The sequence below is a fragment of the Drosophila subpulchrella genome, chromosome 2R, assembly GCF_014743375.2.
Source record: "Drosophila subpulchrella strain 33 F10 #4 breed RU33 chromosome 2R, RU_Dsub_v1.1 Primary Assembly, whole genome shotgun sequence".
Taxonomy (NCBI): domain Eukaryota; kingdom Metazoa; phylum Arthropoda; class Insecta; order Diptera; family Drosophilidae; genus Drosophila; species Drosophila subpulchrella.
In genome coordinates, this window is record NC_050611.1 from 6,358,117 (window position 1) to 6,373,273 (window position 15,157).

A 15,157-nucleotide genomic window follows, 5' to 3' on the forward strand; every position below is an offset into this window, starting at 1 on the left:
CATCAGATGGAGCGCACGTCTCTGGTGCCCAGTCCAATGTAACAGGCGAAAACTAGTGCTGTGTCGTCCAGTTTCGTAATTCCAGAACAGAACTGAAATCGGGGAAATGGAAATGTAAATAAACCCGGTCAGAAAGTGTTGAAACTCGAAAACTCAGCGATAAGTGTGGATGGACAGAAGTGCGATCAACGGTCGGCAACTTTTCATTTTGTTTTCGTTTGTGCAGAAAATGTTTTTATTTATTTTTTGGGTTTCCGTAAGCTTGATTCCTCGTAATACCTGAAAGTGTCGTTCTATGTGCACATACTCTCTGCATGTTGGCTAATTGCTGCTAATTTATTGGCAAACAAACACGTCTAAGTGCGAAAGTTATTTCTAAAAAGGCAAAAATCGCTGCGGGCGACAGCTAAAAAGGTGAGTTCATAATTAAAACCCAGCTGGGGGAAGCTAATCGAAGCTTTCCGCAACGGAATCCTCATCCCAGACAGACACCCAGCTATCATCTGGATATTCCGTTTCATTTTCATTTACCCCAGACGCAGCAGACAAAAATATTTCCACGTACCACGTTGCCCATCTCAGACAATAACAAAATTCTTGCATAGTTGTCAACAAAAGGCGATCGAAAGACTCAATAACAGCTCGGATTTCATGTGAGCCGATATTTGTTTTTATTTGCGGTTTGCTGAGTCTCGCAGCTCCATCTTCAGACTCACACTCGGCTCGAGAATCGAAATAAGAATGAATTTAAGAATCAGATTCTGATTTTGAAGACGAGAAGCAACTCGTAGCATAAGCAAATAATTCAAAAAGCGCGCGCGCTTTTATCCCGGCCATCCTGCAGATTTCCTGTTTACTTTGGGACATTTCTGAATCTGGCGGATGCTAATGAGCCGTCGAGGCGTTGCCTCTAAGCGAAAAGAACTACAAACAGATTCGAGTGTCAAGTGGTGTTTTTCCATTTTTTTTTCGGCCAACGCTGCGTATGTGCAACGCGTGGCATTCGAGCGCTGGCAAAAGCAAACATTTAGCCGTCGCAGTCTACGGATCGGTGGTCAGCGAGTGTCTATATGTCTGTGTTTATCAGACGAGCCTCCGCGCAGAGCGAAAACAACAATATCACACCGGAAAAAATGGGATGACATATGATGTGATGATTGGGGACGTGGGGTTTTTGCCAAAACGTTATATAGTTCGATTCCAAGCAAGTTTTTATTAATCTCAATGTTTCTTACAAAATCATAATCATATGGCTAGTATAATTCTGATTTAATGAAGAAAACAATTTATATCTTACTAAGGTTCACTTTGATTCAAATTTTTAGAAATCCCTTGAGGACATGGAACATAAATGGTTTTCTTCTAACTTTTATAAGGCATTTAGTAATTTCAGAAGTGTTTAATAGTGGGTTTGCATACAACTCGATCTCTTGATAATTATAACGATACTCAATCTGATATGCTAAAACTTTTTAAAATATTTCATGTTAATCTAAAATAATTTAATGTTATTTATCAAAATCAGAAAATAAAAGAAACCATTACACGCCAAAAAGATTAGAAACTAGAGATTATTTTTTGAGGCGTCTTGCCATTATTCACTACATTAAATATTCAACGTTTTTATTTTATTTTACCCGAAAAAAAGCTAAAGCTAATTTCAAAGCTCTGAATATATTTCAAGATTTCCCTCGAAGATCTAAAAAATAAATGGTTTTCATCTTACTTTTAGGAGCCTTTGGGTTTATAAGGCATTTTGTAATTCCAGAAGTATTTTATAAGTGATTGCATACAACTCGATCGTTAAATCATTAAAATAAATTCAATGTTATTTATGAAGATCAGATAATAAAAAAACCATTCCAAACCAAAAAGATTAAAAGTTACAGACTATTTTTTGAGACGTCTTGTCATTATTCACTACATAAAATATTCAACATTTTTTTATTTGATTGGTCCTAAAAAATACACAAAAGCAAAGCTAAAGGAAAATTCAAAGCTCTGGAAAATATTGCTAGATTTTAGGCACTGCTTTTTTTTATACAAATGGTATTTGATCTAGTGGTTTTTCCAGTGCAGGCAGTCCAGCTGTCTGCTCTTGCGATGCTGCTGCTGCTGCTGATGATACAGCCACTGTCGGTTTGATTTGATTTGTTTGTTGGCTTATGTATATTTATTGAAAATTTACTGCTTGCATAACAAACAACGAAGCTTCTGCTGCGGCTGCTGCTGCTGTCATATGCAAATGCCCCAGTGGGCGGGGCGTGGGAGGGGGCGTGGCCGCTGTCCAAGTGTCATTAATCTCGCGCCAAAACGGAGACGCACAGTTTACTTTGGCTGATGAGTTTGCCGAAAGGAATTTCCTGTTGTTGGCGAATGACAAACTGTTTCCTTAGAAACCCCGCCCCTTTACCACCTTTCGATCGATTTCGATTTGGGCCGTTTGTTACGTGTGAAACCGAATACGTTGACCCTTTTTAAGCGATTTGAACCGCACAGCACACCGCAGCACAGTTATCCGCAGTTGGGCGACGGCGACCCACAGGGTTCCGCAGAACGGACAGCGCTAAAAATAGCTTTGGAGCCGGGTCTGGCATCCGCGATCTACCGATCGGTATTGCGCAATCGGCCTGAATGGAGCTCAAAGTCGGTCGGTGACTGGATTGCGGGATTTCGAGACCGAGTTCGAGTCCGAGTCCAGGCGAAAGTAGAATGGAAACTAAGCTGCACAGGAAAAAAACAGATGCGATACGAGGTCATTACTTTCGACGTTGAAAGATAATGTTGATCCTAACTCGCGTTAGTAAAATTGTATTATATATCGAGATAAGCTATGATATGCTATGATTTGTTCTTAAAAACAGAATCCTTCATGTCTAACAAAAAAAGTTTAGAACACTTTCCATACTTCTCCTATATCATACAAATCTTAACGTTTCGAGTTCTTCAACAAAATCGAAAGCTATAAAAAGGTTTTTAAGGAATTTCCATGACTATATTTAATCTTTTTTATTTTCTTGATCATTTTTGGAACCACAAGTTTTACATTCAAGTTTATTCTAAAAGCCAACTTATTATTCTATACGTCCTATACCATACATATCTTTACCTTTCGAGTTCTTGAACAAAATATAAAACTATAACAAAGTCTTTGAGAGCAATTATGTTCAATATGGCAAGGAATTTCTATGACTATATCAAATCTTTTTTATTTTCTTAATAATTTCTAGTATCACAAGTGTTAAAGTTTTATATTGAAGCTTATTCAAAAAGCCAACTTATCCAAACTCAAGTCATAAAAGAGGTATAGGTTGTCCCTTAAATTCCATTGATCTGTTTTTCCTGTGCAGCTCCAAAATGTTTATCTACAAAATTCTCAGGATGGCTTGTTTCCGCGTTCTGTTTGCTTGGCAACTCTATATGTTTTTCTAAATTATTCTGGGCCGCCGTCTGGAGGATCGTTTTTCTGGGCGGGACAATGGGACTCGGAAGCACGTGCTTTCGGGCATAATATGATACGCACTGGGGCCTTAGCTGCTTTTGGGGACTGGGTTGGCCTGGGAGCGGCTTAATCTAATACGCAAATGTAACTGAAGGCGGTCCAAGTTGTTTATGCTGGAATACCTGAGAGAACCGCAGTGAAATTTAGCACCACGTTTGATGCAAGTTTTTTGGCCAGCCCGGGGCTTGAGGTTGAAATTATGCACTTGTTGCTGAAGTGCAGCAGCAGCAGCAGCAGCAGTAGCAGCAAAAACTGCCCAGGATCAGCGCAGCAGAAGATGCAATTCAATACAAACGAAAAGGCTGGCAGAGGAAAAAAAACACATTTTGCGAAAATCCAGAATAAATGCCCAAAAACATAAAAACAGGTCTTTTGAAGCGGCGGCCAACGCACTATGGGGAATTTGCCCACTTTTTGTGGCATTAATTAATAACTTAAAAACGAAGCAACATTTCAAAGTTTTATTTTTTGAATTAAGTATATAAAATCCAAAGGAAGTAAATTAAGAAATATGGGCGTAATCCCGCCTTTAAAAGAAAAAAAAATTTTTTTTTCTTTTTGTCAATCAAATAAAAATTTTTTTTCTCAACTTTTTTTTTATAGAAGACCAAACTGAATTTAAAAAAAAATGTTGGCGTTTTTTATTTTTCATTTTCTTAACGAAATTGTAATTTTTTGTTTTGTTATCACTATAATTCTTAACAAAAATACTAAAATATTTTATATCAACGGTTAGTAAGTGAAATGATGTTGTAAAATAATTTTGAAATAATCGTTATTTAATAAGAAATATAATTGCACACTGTTTCTCTTAAGATAACATCGAAACTGGCATTTACCAGACAAAAATGCGAGAAATATACCATATTAGGTAGAGGTCTTTAAAGCTAAATTTTAGAGAAAGTGCGCAAAAGTGCACTTTTATACTAACCGAGCTCAATGAGAATTAAATACTCTACAAGATAAAAAAGGTTTCAGAGGTGGAAACAGCTGGAATCACTTTGTAGCTCCATTTAAAAATACAAATTAACTTAAAGATCTTGTTTTTTTTGAGGTTAGAACTAGAACACGAATATACGAGCACCACAATCAATAAATACAATATCAAGGTCACAAACACAAGATATAAGTCCCTCTGATTGGATGGTATTTCAAAAACTTCAGTGCTATGTTTAGTTTTCCACTTTTTGACAATTTAAACTATTAAGAATAATAGGCGTTTTACCAGCGCTGCCACCTCGTTGAAATAAAAACAGGCTTTAACAGCTGATAACTTAACAGTGGGGCGCACTGTTAAACTTTTCTGTTAGTAACATTAGATATTGATGTTATCCTGATGCATTGTGATAATAAAAACCAAATTTTAACTACTTTTAAAAAATGGGTTTTGGCCAAGAAAAGTGGTCAAATTCCCCATAGTGCAACGGTCAAACTGCATCTCCAGAAGAGGAAGAGGAAGGCATTCGCCATAGCTATATGGTATACCTCCATATATATAAAGCCCCAGACCGTCTGGGTGTGTTGGTGTACCACCTCGGGTGTGTTGGTCCCCCATGTGTGTGTGTGTGTGTGTGTGTGTGGACCCTGAGTTTGGCAATGCAGTTGCCGAGGAGAATGCATTTTGTGCCTTGTTGCTGCCCCGACTTGGCGCTCCTTGCATTTTTTCGCGCTGCTGCTCCTGTACTCTTTGTTATTTTTTATTTCTCATTTGTTATTTGCGGCTGTGCCCAAAAGACATTTCAGCGAGCATCAAGGAATTCGAGGCATTTGGGTACGCAAACTTTGGGTACAGCAAAAGCCGGTAGGTTGGTCGGCCGGCCAAAGGAAAGTCCTTAGCGGATCGCTCGAGATCTGAGCCGAAGTCAACAGCTCTTCATCTAGGTAACACTTTCACCGCACTGGCAGAAAAGTAGTACCTTAAATGGTTCTTCTTTTGGCCACTGTATGTAAACTTTATTTAAATTTGATAGTTTGTTTTTTTTACCTACACAGAGAAAATTCTGAAGTTCCCATCTTAGTTGAAAATGTTCTTAAAAATATAACATCATTTTTGAAGTTGAAAATATTTTAATTTTGCTCGGTTAATGTTTAATTGGCGGTACTTACATTGAATATCTCAAAAAATAAACTATTAATCCAGTTAGTATACACTACTCATATATCAACATTGATACCAGAATGTACTTTGTCGGTTTTTAAGAACGAATGTTCTCAATTCAAGAACAATATACTTCAACAATTCTCTTTGTGTACCTTTAAAAAAAACCATCTTACATTTTAGAAACTTTCTTATAAGGTAACCTTCTCTCACAAGAATTTACTTTACTGGTACTTCTAAGATTATACAAGATTGTATTATTACAAAAATCATCAAAGTTTCCAAAATTGAAAAATTTGAGATAATAACATTTTTGAGAAGGTTTGTTCGTAGTCGTACCATATCATATTAGAAATTCCAAGGGTTACGTCTGGTCCTACACCGTTTTGGTTAGGATTTTATGAGTTTCTTTCGGTGCAAACGGGTGATATCTGCTTGTTCGAATGGATTAGTATTAGTCCGTTACATTTGTCGTAACCAAGTTATTTGCAAAGGTTATAAAAACCCATTGACTGCCCGGGGTCTAAAAATAGCCTTGTTGCAGGAATGCAGCTCGAGCCGAAGAGTCCAGCTCGCCGCAGCAGCAGATCCGATGCAACTGCAGTGCAACTGCAGTGCCCAATCCGCAATCTACAATCCCCGTACCCCAGTCCCCAATCCGCAATCCCCAATCCCGAGCTCCACGGCAAGTGCGTGTGTTATTTTTTTATATTTTCTCCACGGCTCCGCGGCTCTGTGTGAGTGCAGACATCGTCTGGCGCGCCAACTGGACAACTGGACACTGGACAGGGGACACTGGACACTGGACAACCGCCGGATGCGGAGAAGTGGACGAAATTGCAATGGCCATATAAAAAAATGTTGCAACGCGTGTTAACGCAATAATTTTTCGACCGGACCATGGACATGAACCCGAACCCGAACCCAAACTCGAACTCCAGACGCAGTAGGTCATTAATTGCCAGCGGAAGGGGAAGGAGAGGTTATATCATTTGCTGCAGCAACAGCAGCTGAACATTCGATAATGGACCGACTGCCAGGGAGACTTCGGTCTGGGTATGGGTATGGGTTTGGGCCCCCAGCTGAAGTGGGCTAATTGAATAGGGTAGTTGAGCCGCAGTCGCCTCAAGGACGTTCGCCGAGTTGGCCAAATTGGGATACTCCAGCCAAGCCGCACTCCAGTCACGTTCAGTCTGTTCTTTTCCGTCTGCGCATCCATATGCATATGGATATGCATATGCATATGTTGTCTTGAGCACGTCCTTAAAGTCATGACGACGACAGCCAAAATAAAACAAATGCCAAACTAGCGCGCCAAACTGCAAGTCACAAACAACCAGCCAAACAAACAAGCAAGCCAGCAAACAAACAGACAGACAAAAAACAGACAGACAGGCGAAAAAGAGGCTTGCAGAGGGGAAGATACACTCAAAGGAAAGTCTTAACAATTTTTAATAGAATTTGGAAAACTAAGATTATTTTTTCGGTTTAAGAAACAAATTAAGTATGGGTACTATGTGTAATAGTTGTAATACCTTTCATAGTTAAAATAGATTTATTTCAAATCTTATGTTTTAATATATAAAGTTTTTATTATAATAATGATCTTACCAGATCAGATTACCATAAATCAGATGAATTTGTTTTTCTAATCTGTGCTAAATTTGTAATCGTTTTTCTGGTCCTGTGTTTTAGATCTTAAAATATTTTGTTTTATATTAATTTTTCTGAAAAAATAGCTAATTATACCCGTTACTCGTAGAGTAAAAGGGTATACTAGATTCGTCGGAAAGTATGTAACAGGCAGAAGGAAGCGTTTCCGACCCCATAAAGTATATATATTCTTGATCAGGATCACTAGCCGAGTCGATCTAGCCATGTCCGTCTGTCCGTCTGTCCGTCTGTCCGTCTGTCCGTCTGTCCGTCTGTCCGTCTGTCCGTCTGTCCGTCTGTCCGTATGAACGCTGAGATCTCGGAAACTATAAGAGCTACAATACTGGGATTAGGCATGCAGATTCCTGAGATTCCTGCGCAGCGCAAGTTTGTTTCAAAAGAGTGCCACGCCCACTCTAACGCCCACAAACCGCCCAAAACTGTGGCTCCTACAGTTTTGATGCTAGAACAAAAATTTTAACTGAAATGTATTGTTCTCATCAATACCTACCGACTGACCTAAAAAAAGTTTGCCACGCCCACTTTAACGCCCACAAACCGCCCACAAACTTCAAAAAATCGTAAATATGAACGCGGATATCTCGGAAAATATCAAAGATAGAGAAACGAGATTTCAGATTTAGATTCCGTAGGCTTGAGCGCAGCGCAAGTTTATTACGCGAATATGCCACGCCCACTCCAACGCCCACAAACCGCCCAAGTCTGTGGCGCCCACAATTTTCATGGTAGATAAAAAATTTAAACTGAAATGTATTGGTCTCGTCAATACGTATCGATTGATTTAAAAAAAAACTTTGCCACGCCCACTCTAACGCCCACAACGCTTAAATCTGTCTACCGCCGGTAGGTGGCGCATTTGCTGCTTGCATATCTCCATTTTCCTTTGGTCCCTTTAGCTGAGTAACGAGTATCTGATAGTAGAGGTACTCGACTATAGCGTTCTTCCTTGTTTTTTTTTAAAACCTGCTAAATTATTCCATATTTTTCAAATTTAAGCTGAAAATTTCTTTGAAAAATACATTTGGAGCACCTCGTTTAAATCATTTTTTTAAACTTTTTTACCCAAAATATTTTCCCAAAATTTCTCTGCGTGTACGGAGCCAGACAGACGGTGCATAATGCGCCAAACCTACAACACAGCGGCGGCGGCAGCAACAGGTTCTTTATTTTTAGTAGTCGCATTTTGAAAACCGCCTGCTCAATGTCAACTCAACGTTTGAGACTTAATTGTTGCCTCTTGGCCGTCGTTTTTGTGCAAAGCATTCTTGGTGCTTGACTGTTGCTGTTGCTGCTGCTGCTGCCGCTGTTGTTGCCGCCGGTTGCATCATGTTGCTGGCGTGCCACTCCACTCGAGGCTCCATCCCCATGCCATGCCACACCATACCATACCCATACCCATACCCATACCCATCCCCATCTCCATTCCAGCTGGAGTGGCAGTGTGCTGCTTTTTCTAATTGAATCCATCCTTGCTTGTTACCAGTTACCACTTGCCACTTGCCACTTACCAGTTACCTGTTACCTGTTACCTGTTACCTGTTACTCGAGTGCCCCCGTCATCCCTTTGCTTCTTGTCTATCCGCAGCACTTGCCGCTGTCATGCCTCATCAGCACCATCAGCCGACGAGCAGCCAAAACAATTTGACATTTCTCAAATCGAATTACAAATTCAAGCGCAGAGAGATGACCGCCATCCGCGCACTTCCGGCGACACCACAACCAAACCAATTAGCAGCAACAATGTCAAAGACGTCAGCAGCAACATCAACATCAGCAGCAACAGCAGCATCAGCAACAGCAACACAATTGGCAAGAGCAACTAGCCACGAATGTAGAGCAGCTCTCGGTTTATTTATAGTAAGCGCATGGAGTGTTTTGCAAGAGTTGGCCAATTGCTATTGCTGCTGGCAGGATGAGGATGACGATGAAGATCGCTATATTGGCCATGGCCATGACGTCAATTGCTCTGACGAGGAGGTGTCAATGGCACGTGAACAGCAACAACACCGGCAGCAACATCAGCAACACCGGCAGCAACACCAGCAGCAGCAACACGAACACTTGGCCAGTTCTAGTCCAATGAAAAGCATGCGCTGCACGAGAGCAACACCAGCAACACCAGCAACAGCAGCAACATCAGCCGACACCGCAGCAACACCGGGAGCAGCAGCAACTTCTGGTCATCAGTTGGTTGGACAGCCTTTGATGGCTCTGTTAATTGGATTGCTGCTACTGAATTTTCGCCTGGCGGCGGGTAAGTAGTTAGTTGGCTCCCCAACCCATCTGTATCTCTTGAGAAAATGAATTCAAAACAGGCGCCACTCCTGCATTCATTTTGCATATATGTATCTTAGAGCACATCTCGATTCAGTTCGTTCGCCTCCGTAAATATGTCACATTATATTCGAATGTGACGCAATTTCCCACAGCCCTGCTGCCTCGCTGTTTGTTTATCCAGCGAATCCCAAAATCTGCTTGGGTCTGCCAAATCGATTCGATGATCACAACAAGCTGAAGATCAAAATACGGGAAAAAAGAGGGGCAAATTCGTACAGCACACAGCAGTATTCGCAATCTGGTCGCGCGATTTCGATTAGCAGCCGGCACATGGCATTCCTGCTGAATCTTGAAAGTAAACAAATCATTTTTGTTTTGCTCAGTCCAGTACCTGACCGTAATTTGACCACTGCGAAAGGGGAGCTCGATTCTGAGCTGTTTTCTTCCGGTTAGCTGGAGTGAATGCCATTTTAGCTTAACACTTTTTTTTTTGAATGCACTTTGTGCAATCTAAAATGTTGCAAAAATGCTAGCTCTTGTTCATTTTGTTATGGCTAACTTGACTCATTAAATACAATCCAATTTTTGAAAATGATTTATTTTATTTAATTAGTTAAACAAAAAACTAAAATTTAGTAAGAATTTTAGATATGTAATACCAATACCAGTTATATAACTTAATAATCACTTTTACGGCAACATATATTAATAAAATATAGATTATCTTGTATGAATCGTTAACAGGGGTTTAGTCTACAGATTCGATTTAAATAACTCTTTAATAAACGTGAACTGTATAAAATTAAATGGGCGAGATATGGAAATAGTTTTGCTTCCTGTTTACAATTCGTTTTATGAATTCCATTTGACTTTGAATCAGTTGTTAATGGAACTTGGACAACTTTTCGTCAAGAAAAATCCTTTTTTTTTTTAAATGTCAAACAATAAATTTGCCTTTTTTATGCAACGGCATAGCTTTAATGCCTAAACTATAGTTTTAAAAGAGCCGAAGGGGATCTAGATACGTTTTTTTTTTTGAGGAATTAGTCACTCTGAATTAATAAAATGCCTAATCTCCTCCATACCTTTAATTCTATTAAATATCACAAGTGAAGTTTCTTGTTCAAAGGAATAGTTTTAAAAGATGCTAGGATCTAGATAGGGTTTTCTGGTTAAACTAGCACCCCTGAAATATTAAAATGCCCAATCTCCTCCAGCTGGCACCTGTTGGCAGACGCACCTGGGCAGCGGGAAGTGCGGCCAGGTCTTCTCCACGAACATCTCGAGATCGGAGTGCTGCGGGTCCAGCCAGAGCTTCTCCTACACGGATCGCGAGCTGAGCAGCGTGGAGTACTTCTTTGCGACGGCCATCGGCGGCGGGGTGGAGTGCTCGCCCTGCATGGGTGAGTTGGACCCAATCCGGGGGATCCAGGAGGATTATCCAAGCCAACTTACCATATTCTATCCCACTCTTCAGAGAGCTGCAAGGGCTTCAAGTGCGGGCCCAACAAGAAGTGCGTGAAGCGTCGAAATCGACCCAAGTGCGTCTGTGCCCCCGAATGCGGAGCAGCCCTGCGACGCAGGAACCAGGAGCTGGACCAGGAGCACGACATGGTGAAGCCTCCTCGCGAGTCCCGTAGTCTAAGTAGCGAAAATTCCAACTTCAATTTAGGTTTAGACGGCGGCCAACGCCAACGTGCCAACGACCAAAGAAAGCTGCACCGGAGACTTTTGATCATAGACAGCAGCAATTTGCCAGATCAGCCCCAGTCGCAGTCGCAGTCGCAGTCTCAGTCTGAATCCCAGCCCACAAATGGCCAGGTGAGACGCGGCCGGGTGGAGATGACGGGCTATGAGAGGCGCAGGCACCGAAACAGAAACAGCCATGGCAATGGCAAGCACTTAACAAGATCAATGACGACAGGAGCCAATGACTCCTCACCGGCAGCTCCAGACAAGACGCCTGCGCAGTCGCCCGATGCAGACTCAATCTTGTCTAGACGCAACTTGGCAAATGCTAATGAACCCGCCAACGACATTAATAGACAGTCGACTCGAGTCAGACACCAGCATGCCAGACGCATCGAGCATGCTCCACATCCAGACAATGGGCCTAGGAAAAGGCAGCAGGATCGGGTGGATCGGGTGGATCGGATGGATCGGATGGATCGTATGGATACAGAAGCCCAGTCAGCGAATACCACAATGTCTGGCTCTGGGTCGGCGAATCATCGTCGAATCTTTCAGCTGCAACGCGGAAGTGAAACGGCTGCGTCATCGGACCTCGCTAATGCCCATGACTTGGCTCTTCTGGGCGAAATCTACGAACCCCTGTCGCTGGTGAGTACCTCCCCCAGCTTAGAGCTACTGTCCTCCAGCTGAAATCCTTCACTGACCATTGCCTACTCCTCGGGGCCAAATTGTTTTTCCACCAGCAGCAGCAACAGCAGCAGCAGCAACATCAGCAGCACTCGAATCCGGTTTGCGGCTCCGACGGACGCACCTACAACACCGAGTGCCAGCTGCGCAAGCGCGCCTGCCGCACCAACAACGCCCAACTGGAGGTCGCCTATCGGGGCCACTGCAAGAGTGAGTCCGCCACTACCATTTACCATACGCCATTTACCATGAGCCATGTGCTCCAGCCACTGCACACTGAGCAAATCATGTCCGCTATAAAGAAATTTGATGGGCAACCGGACAGTATAGTAGAGAAATATTTCTTAAAATTATACATTTTTATAAAAGGTCAGGGTTAAGTACTTCTGGGTATATATACTGGAGATTTACTGGTGTGTGTACTCAGGCACTTAAGGCATATAACAATAGAAACTTGGTGAAGTTCTTTAGAAGTACGAGGCAAAGATTTCATTTTGCTTTCACTTGATTTAACAAATATTCCAACGTCATCTTTCCAAAAAGGTAAGAAATGGCTACGAGTCGTATGAGTAATATTTAACATAAACTCAGAGGTGAGAACAAGATTCTATTTTTTGGACCACTGTGGGCACCTATTTTAAATTTCAATGTAATTTTACCACTGTAAAGGTATTATATTTAATATAGAAATTTTGTACTTCATACAGAATTTTTCCCTTAAAATCCTAGTTAAAATAGACTACTATTGTTTTTAGAAATCTATCCTTGGTTTATTTCCCTAAATGAAAACCAAGTATTTCTGCGAGTGTAGGTGGACTGGGTTGCTCGCGTGCCAAAACGCAGCAGCGCCACAATTAGATTAGATGACAAATTATTGCACATTTCAATTACGGCCAACAACTTGTCGCCAGTGGTGAAATCAACTGGCCAACCAGCCAGACTGAAGCCAGAAATGTTGTGTAATAATTTAATGATACAGGAAGCACTCGCAAACATGCTCAAATGATCAATAAAAACGGCGTACAAGAACGATGAGCCAAGAACCCAAAGAACTTGTTGGATTAGCCGCAAGCACACGACATTCTGTTGCTGGTGTTGCTCCTGCAACTTGCAACTAGCAACCAGCAACTAGCAACTGGCAACTTGCAACACATAACCGGCAGTGCACTATGGGCAAAAAGTCCGTTTTCTGGCATAAACTCAAAAGATTTAAAAGATTTTTTTAAGATACTAAATTTTTCATATGACCTAAGGGGTGTCACTTGATGTCCCTGTATATAAAATTTTTTTTAAGCGATCGAGTAAATGTAACTATTTTGATAATTATAATTAAGGAAACCAATATAACGGCTCGTTATTTTTAACTAGGTTGTGCTTAGCATCGCTCAAGTCGAGTTACAATAAAGCACATGAACTGTAAGTAATTAATTTAACATACATACCTTGACTCTTTGTTCCCATAATACGATTGTACACAAAAGTCCGAGAAATTCTTGCATCCTTCTTTTTTAAATATGTGAACAGATACCAATCCTTTGTCTTTCATAAGCAATAAAATACCAAAAAAGGCAATTAAAATTCTATGAAAATGGTTTTTGGGCTCTTCGAAGTATTCTAAATAACCAAATAAGACCATTTATGAAATATGAAGGAACATAATAAATTAAAAATCCTTCAAATTTCCTTTTTTGCCCATAGTGCAGTGGCAGGAGCAGCAGCGACAGCAATTCCAGCAATCTAACGTTGGCGCGTGCCAATATATCCAATGGAATGCCCAATCGGCAATTCCGATGGCGATCTGCGGCGACCACTCATTCGCATTCAATTGCGAGCGGAAAAATGATTGCAATATTTCGCGAGTGTCACAGTTGGCGCCAAGGCGTTTCGCGAATTCGCGTTTTCGCATCAGCGGGCCGCATGTCCCCCTGATAAATTTCGACAGTTTATTGCCGGCCATATAAGCGCATATGTATATTGCCGAGAGTTCCGACTGCATGCGAGTGGGGGTACGGGTACGGGTTCGGGCTAATCATAGACATTGGCCAACTACTTATTTATAGGCACAATCAGCGCCTATATGCGAAGAGCATTCGTTAATGCCAAAAACATAGTTGCAAGGTGCAACATGTTAGCATGATAAGTTGTCATCATATTTTGGGATGAGCAAAGGGGAAACGTTTAGGAAGTTGTCCTTACTTAATCGAGAACAAAACGTTCTCTTGAGCTTTTTTTTTAAGTTGATGTGATCTTGTAAGAGGAAGTAGTCCACATTTTGTTTTTAGAGACGAAAGTGGACTACCAAATAGAACATTCTTCATCTTGATATTGAGAAATTGAGATTGAATTGATCTTGGCTCACTTTTTAGATCAGAAAATTTAATCTGAAAATGGGGTTTTTAGTATAATCAGATTGATGAATAAAATAATTCGATTTAAAATGTTAGGTATATATTTAAAAACACATTAGAAAATAAAAGGTATATATTTTATAAGGAATCTTGTTTAACAAATGTACAGATATATTTATGACTTATAGTATTAAGGGAAGAACATTTTAAGGGTACGGTTTACAAAAGTTTTCAATCAAATTCAGGTGTTTAATACAATACAATAAACTCTAGTAAATGGATAAAAATGAAATATATATATTATTTTAAGACACAGGTTTCTGGATTTTTGCTTATAGTTCCCCCTTTGTAATCCCATTTCCCCAGACAGCTGCCGTGGAGTCCAGTGCTTGAAGGGGTTGACCTGCGTGGAGGACCAGTACATGATGCCCCACTGCATCGCCTGCCGGATAGAGTGTCCCTGGGACAACCTGGATGCCGATTCCGGGGGCTACGATGAGAGGCAGGCGGTGTGCGGTGTGGACGGCAAGACATACAGGAGCGCCTGTGATATAAATCGAATGATTTGCAAAATTGGACGTTCCATCGCCGTGGCATATCCGGGACCCTGTCGAGGTATGTATTTTGGCTGCGAACTGCAGAGTGCAGACTTTGTTGCGAGAATCAATCAAATTAATTGGTATGGAAAGCCTAGTTGCAGTCGGCAGCCAGCGAATGCAAATTGTTGCTGTGCGAATTTAACAACAATCAACAAGGAACCGCAATTTTGCATTTGATTGACTCGACTGAGGTTTCCAGCCAGCTCGGCCCAGCCCAAGCTGAGTTAAGTTTCAGTTAAGTTAAGTTGAGGCGAATCGAATCGAATAGCGTCACAGCCAC

The 15,157-nt window shown here is 41.1% G+C and overlaps 1 protein-coding gene across 3 annotated transcripts in view; it reads left to right on the plus strand.

The window, feature by feature from the left end:
• LOC119549958 overlaps positions 1 to 15,157 on the plus strand; it is a 22,869-nt gene continuing 7,712 nt past the window's right edge. Inside the window, exons 1-6 of one of the 3 annotated variants that reach the window (XM_037858342.1) lie at positions 1 to 414; positions 8,860 to 9,528; positions 10,769 to 10,954; positions 11,029 to 11,891; positions 11,987 to 12,140; positions 14,645 to 14,893. In XM_037858342.1, the coding sequence (XP_037714270.1) occupies positions 8,874 to 9,528; positions 10,769 to 10,954; positions 11,029 to 11,891; positions 11,987 to 12,140; positions 14,645 to 14,893 (2,107 nt within the window). In that variant the 5' untranslated portion in view covers positions 1 to 414; positions 8,860 to 8,873. The remainder of the gene's footprint in view (positions 415 to 8,859; positions 9,529 to 10,768; positions 10,955 to 11,028; positions 11,892 to 11,986; positions 12,141 to 14,644; positions 14,894 to 15,157) is intronic. The other 2 variants (XM_037858343.1, XM_037858344.1) reach the window with 2 other exon arrangements.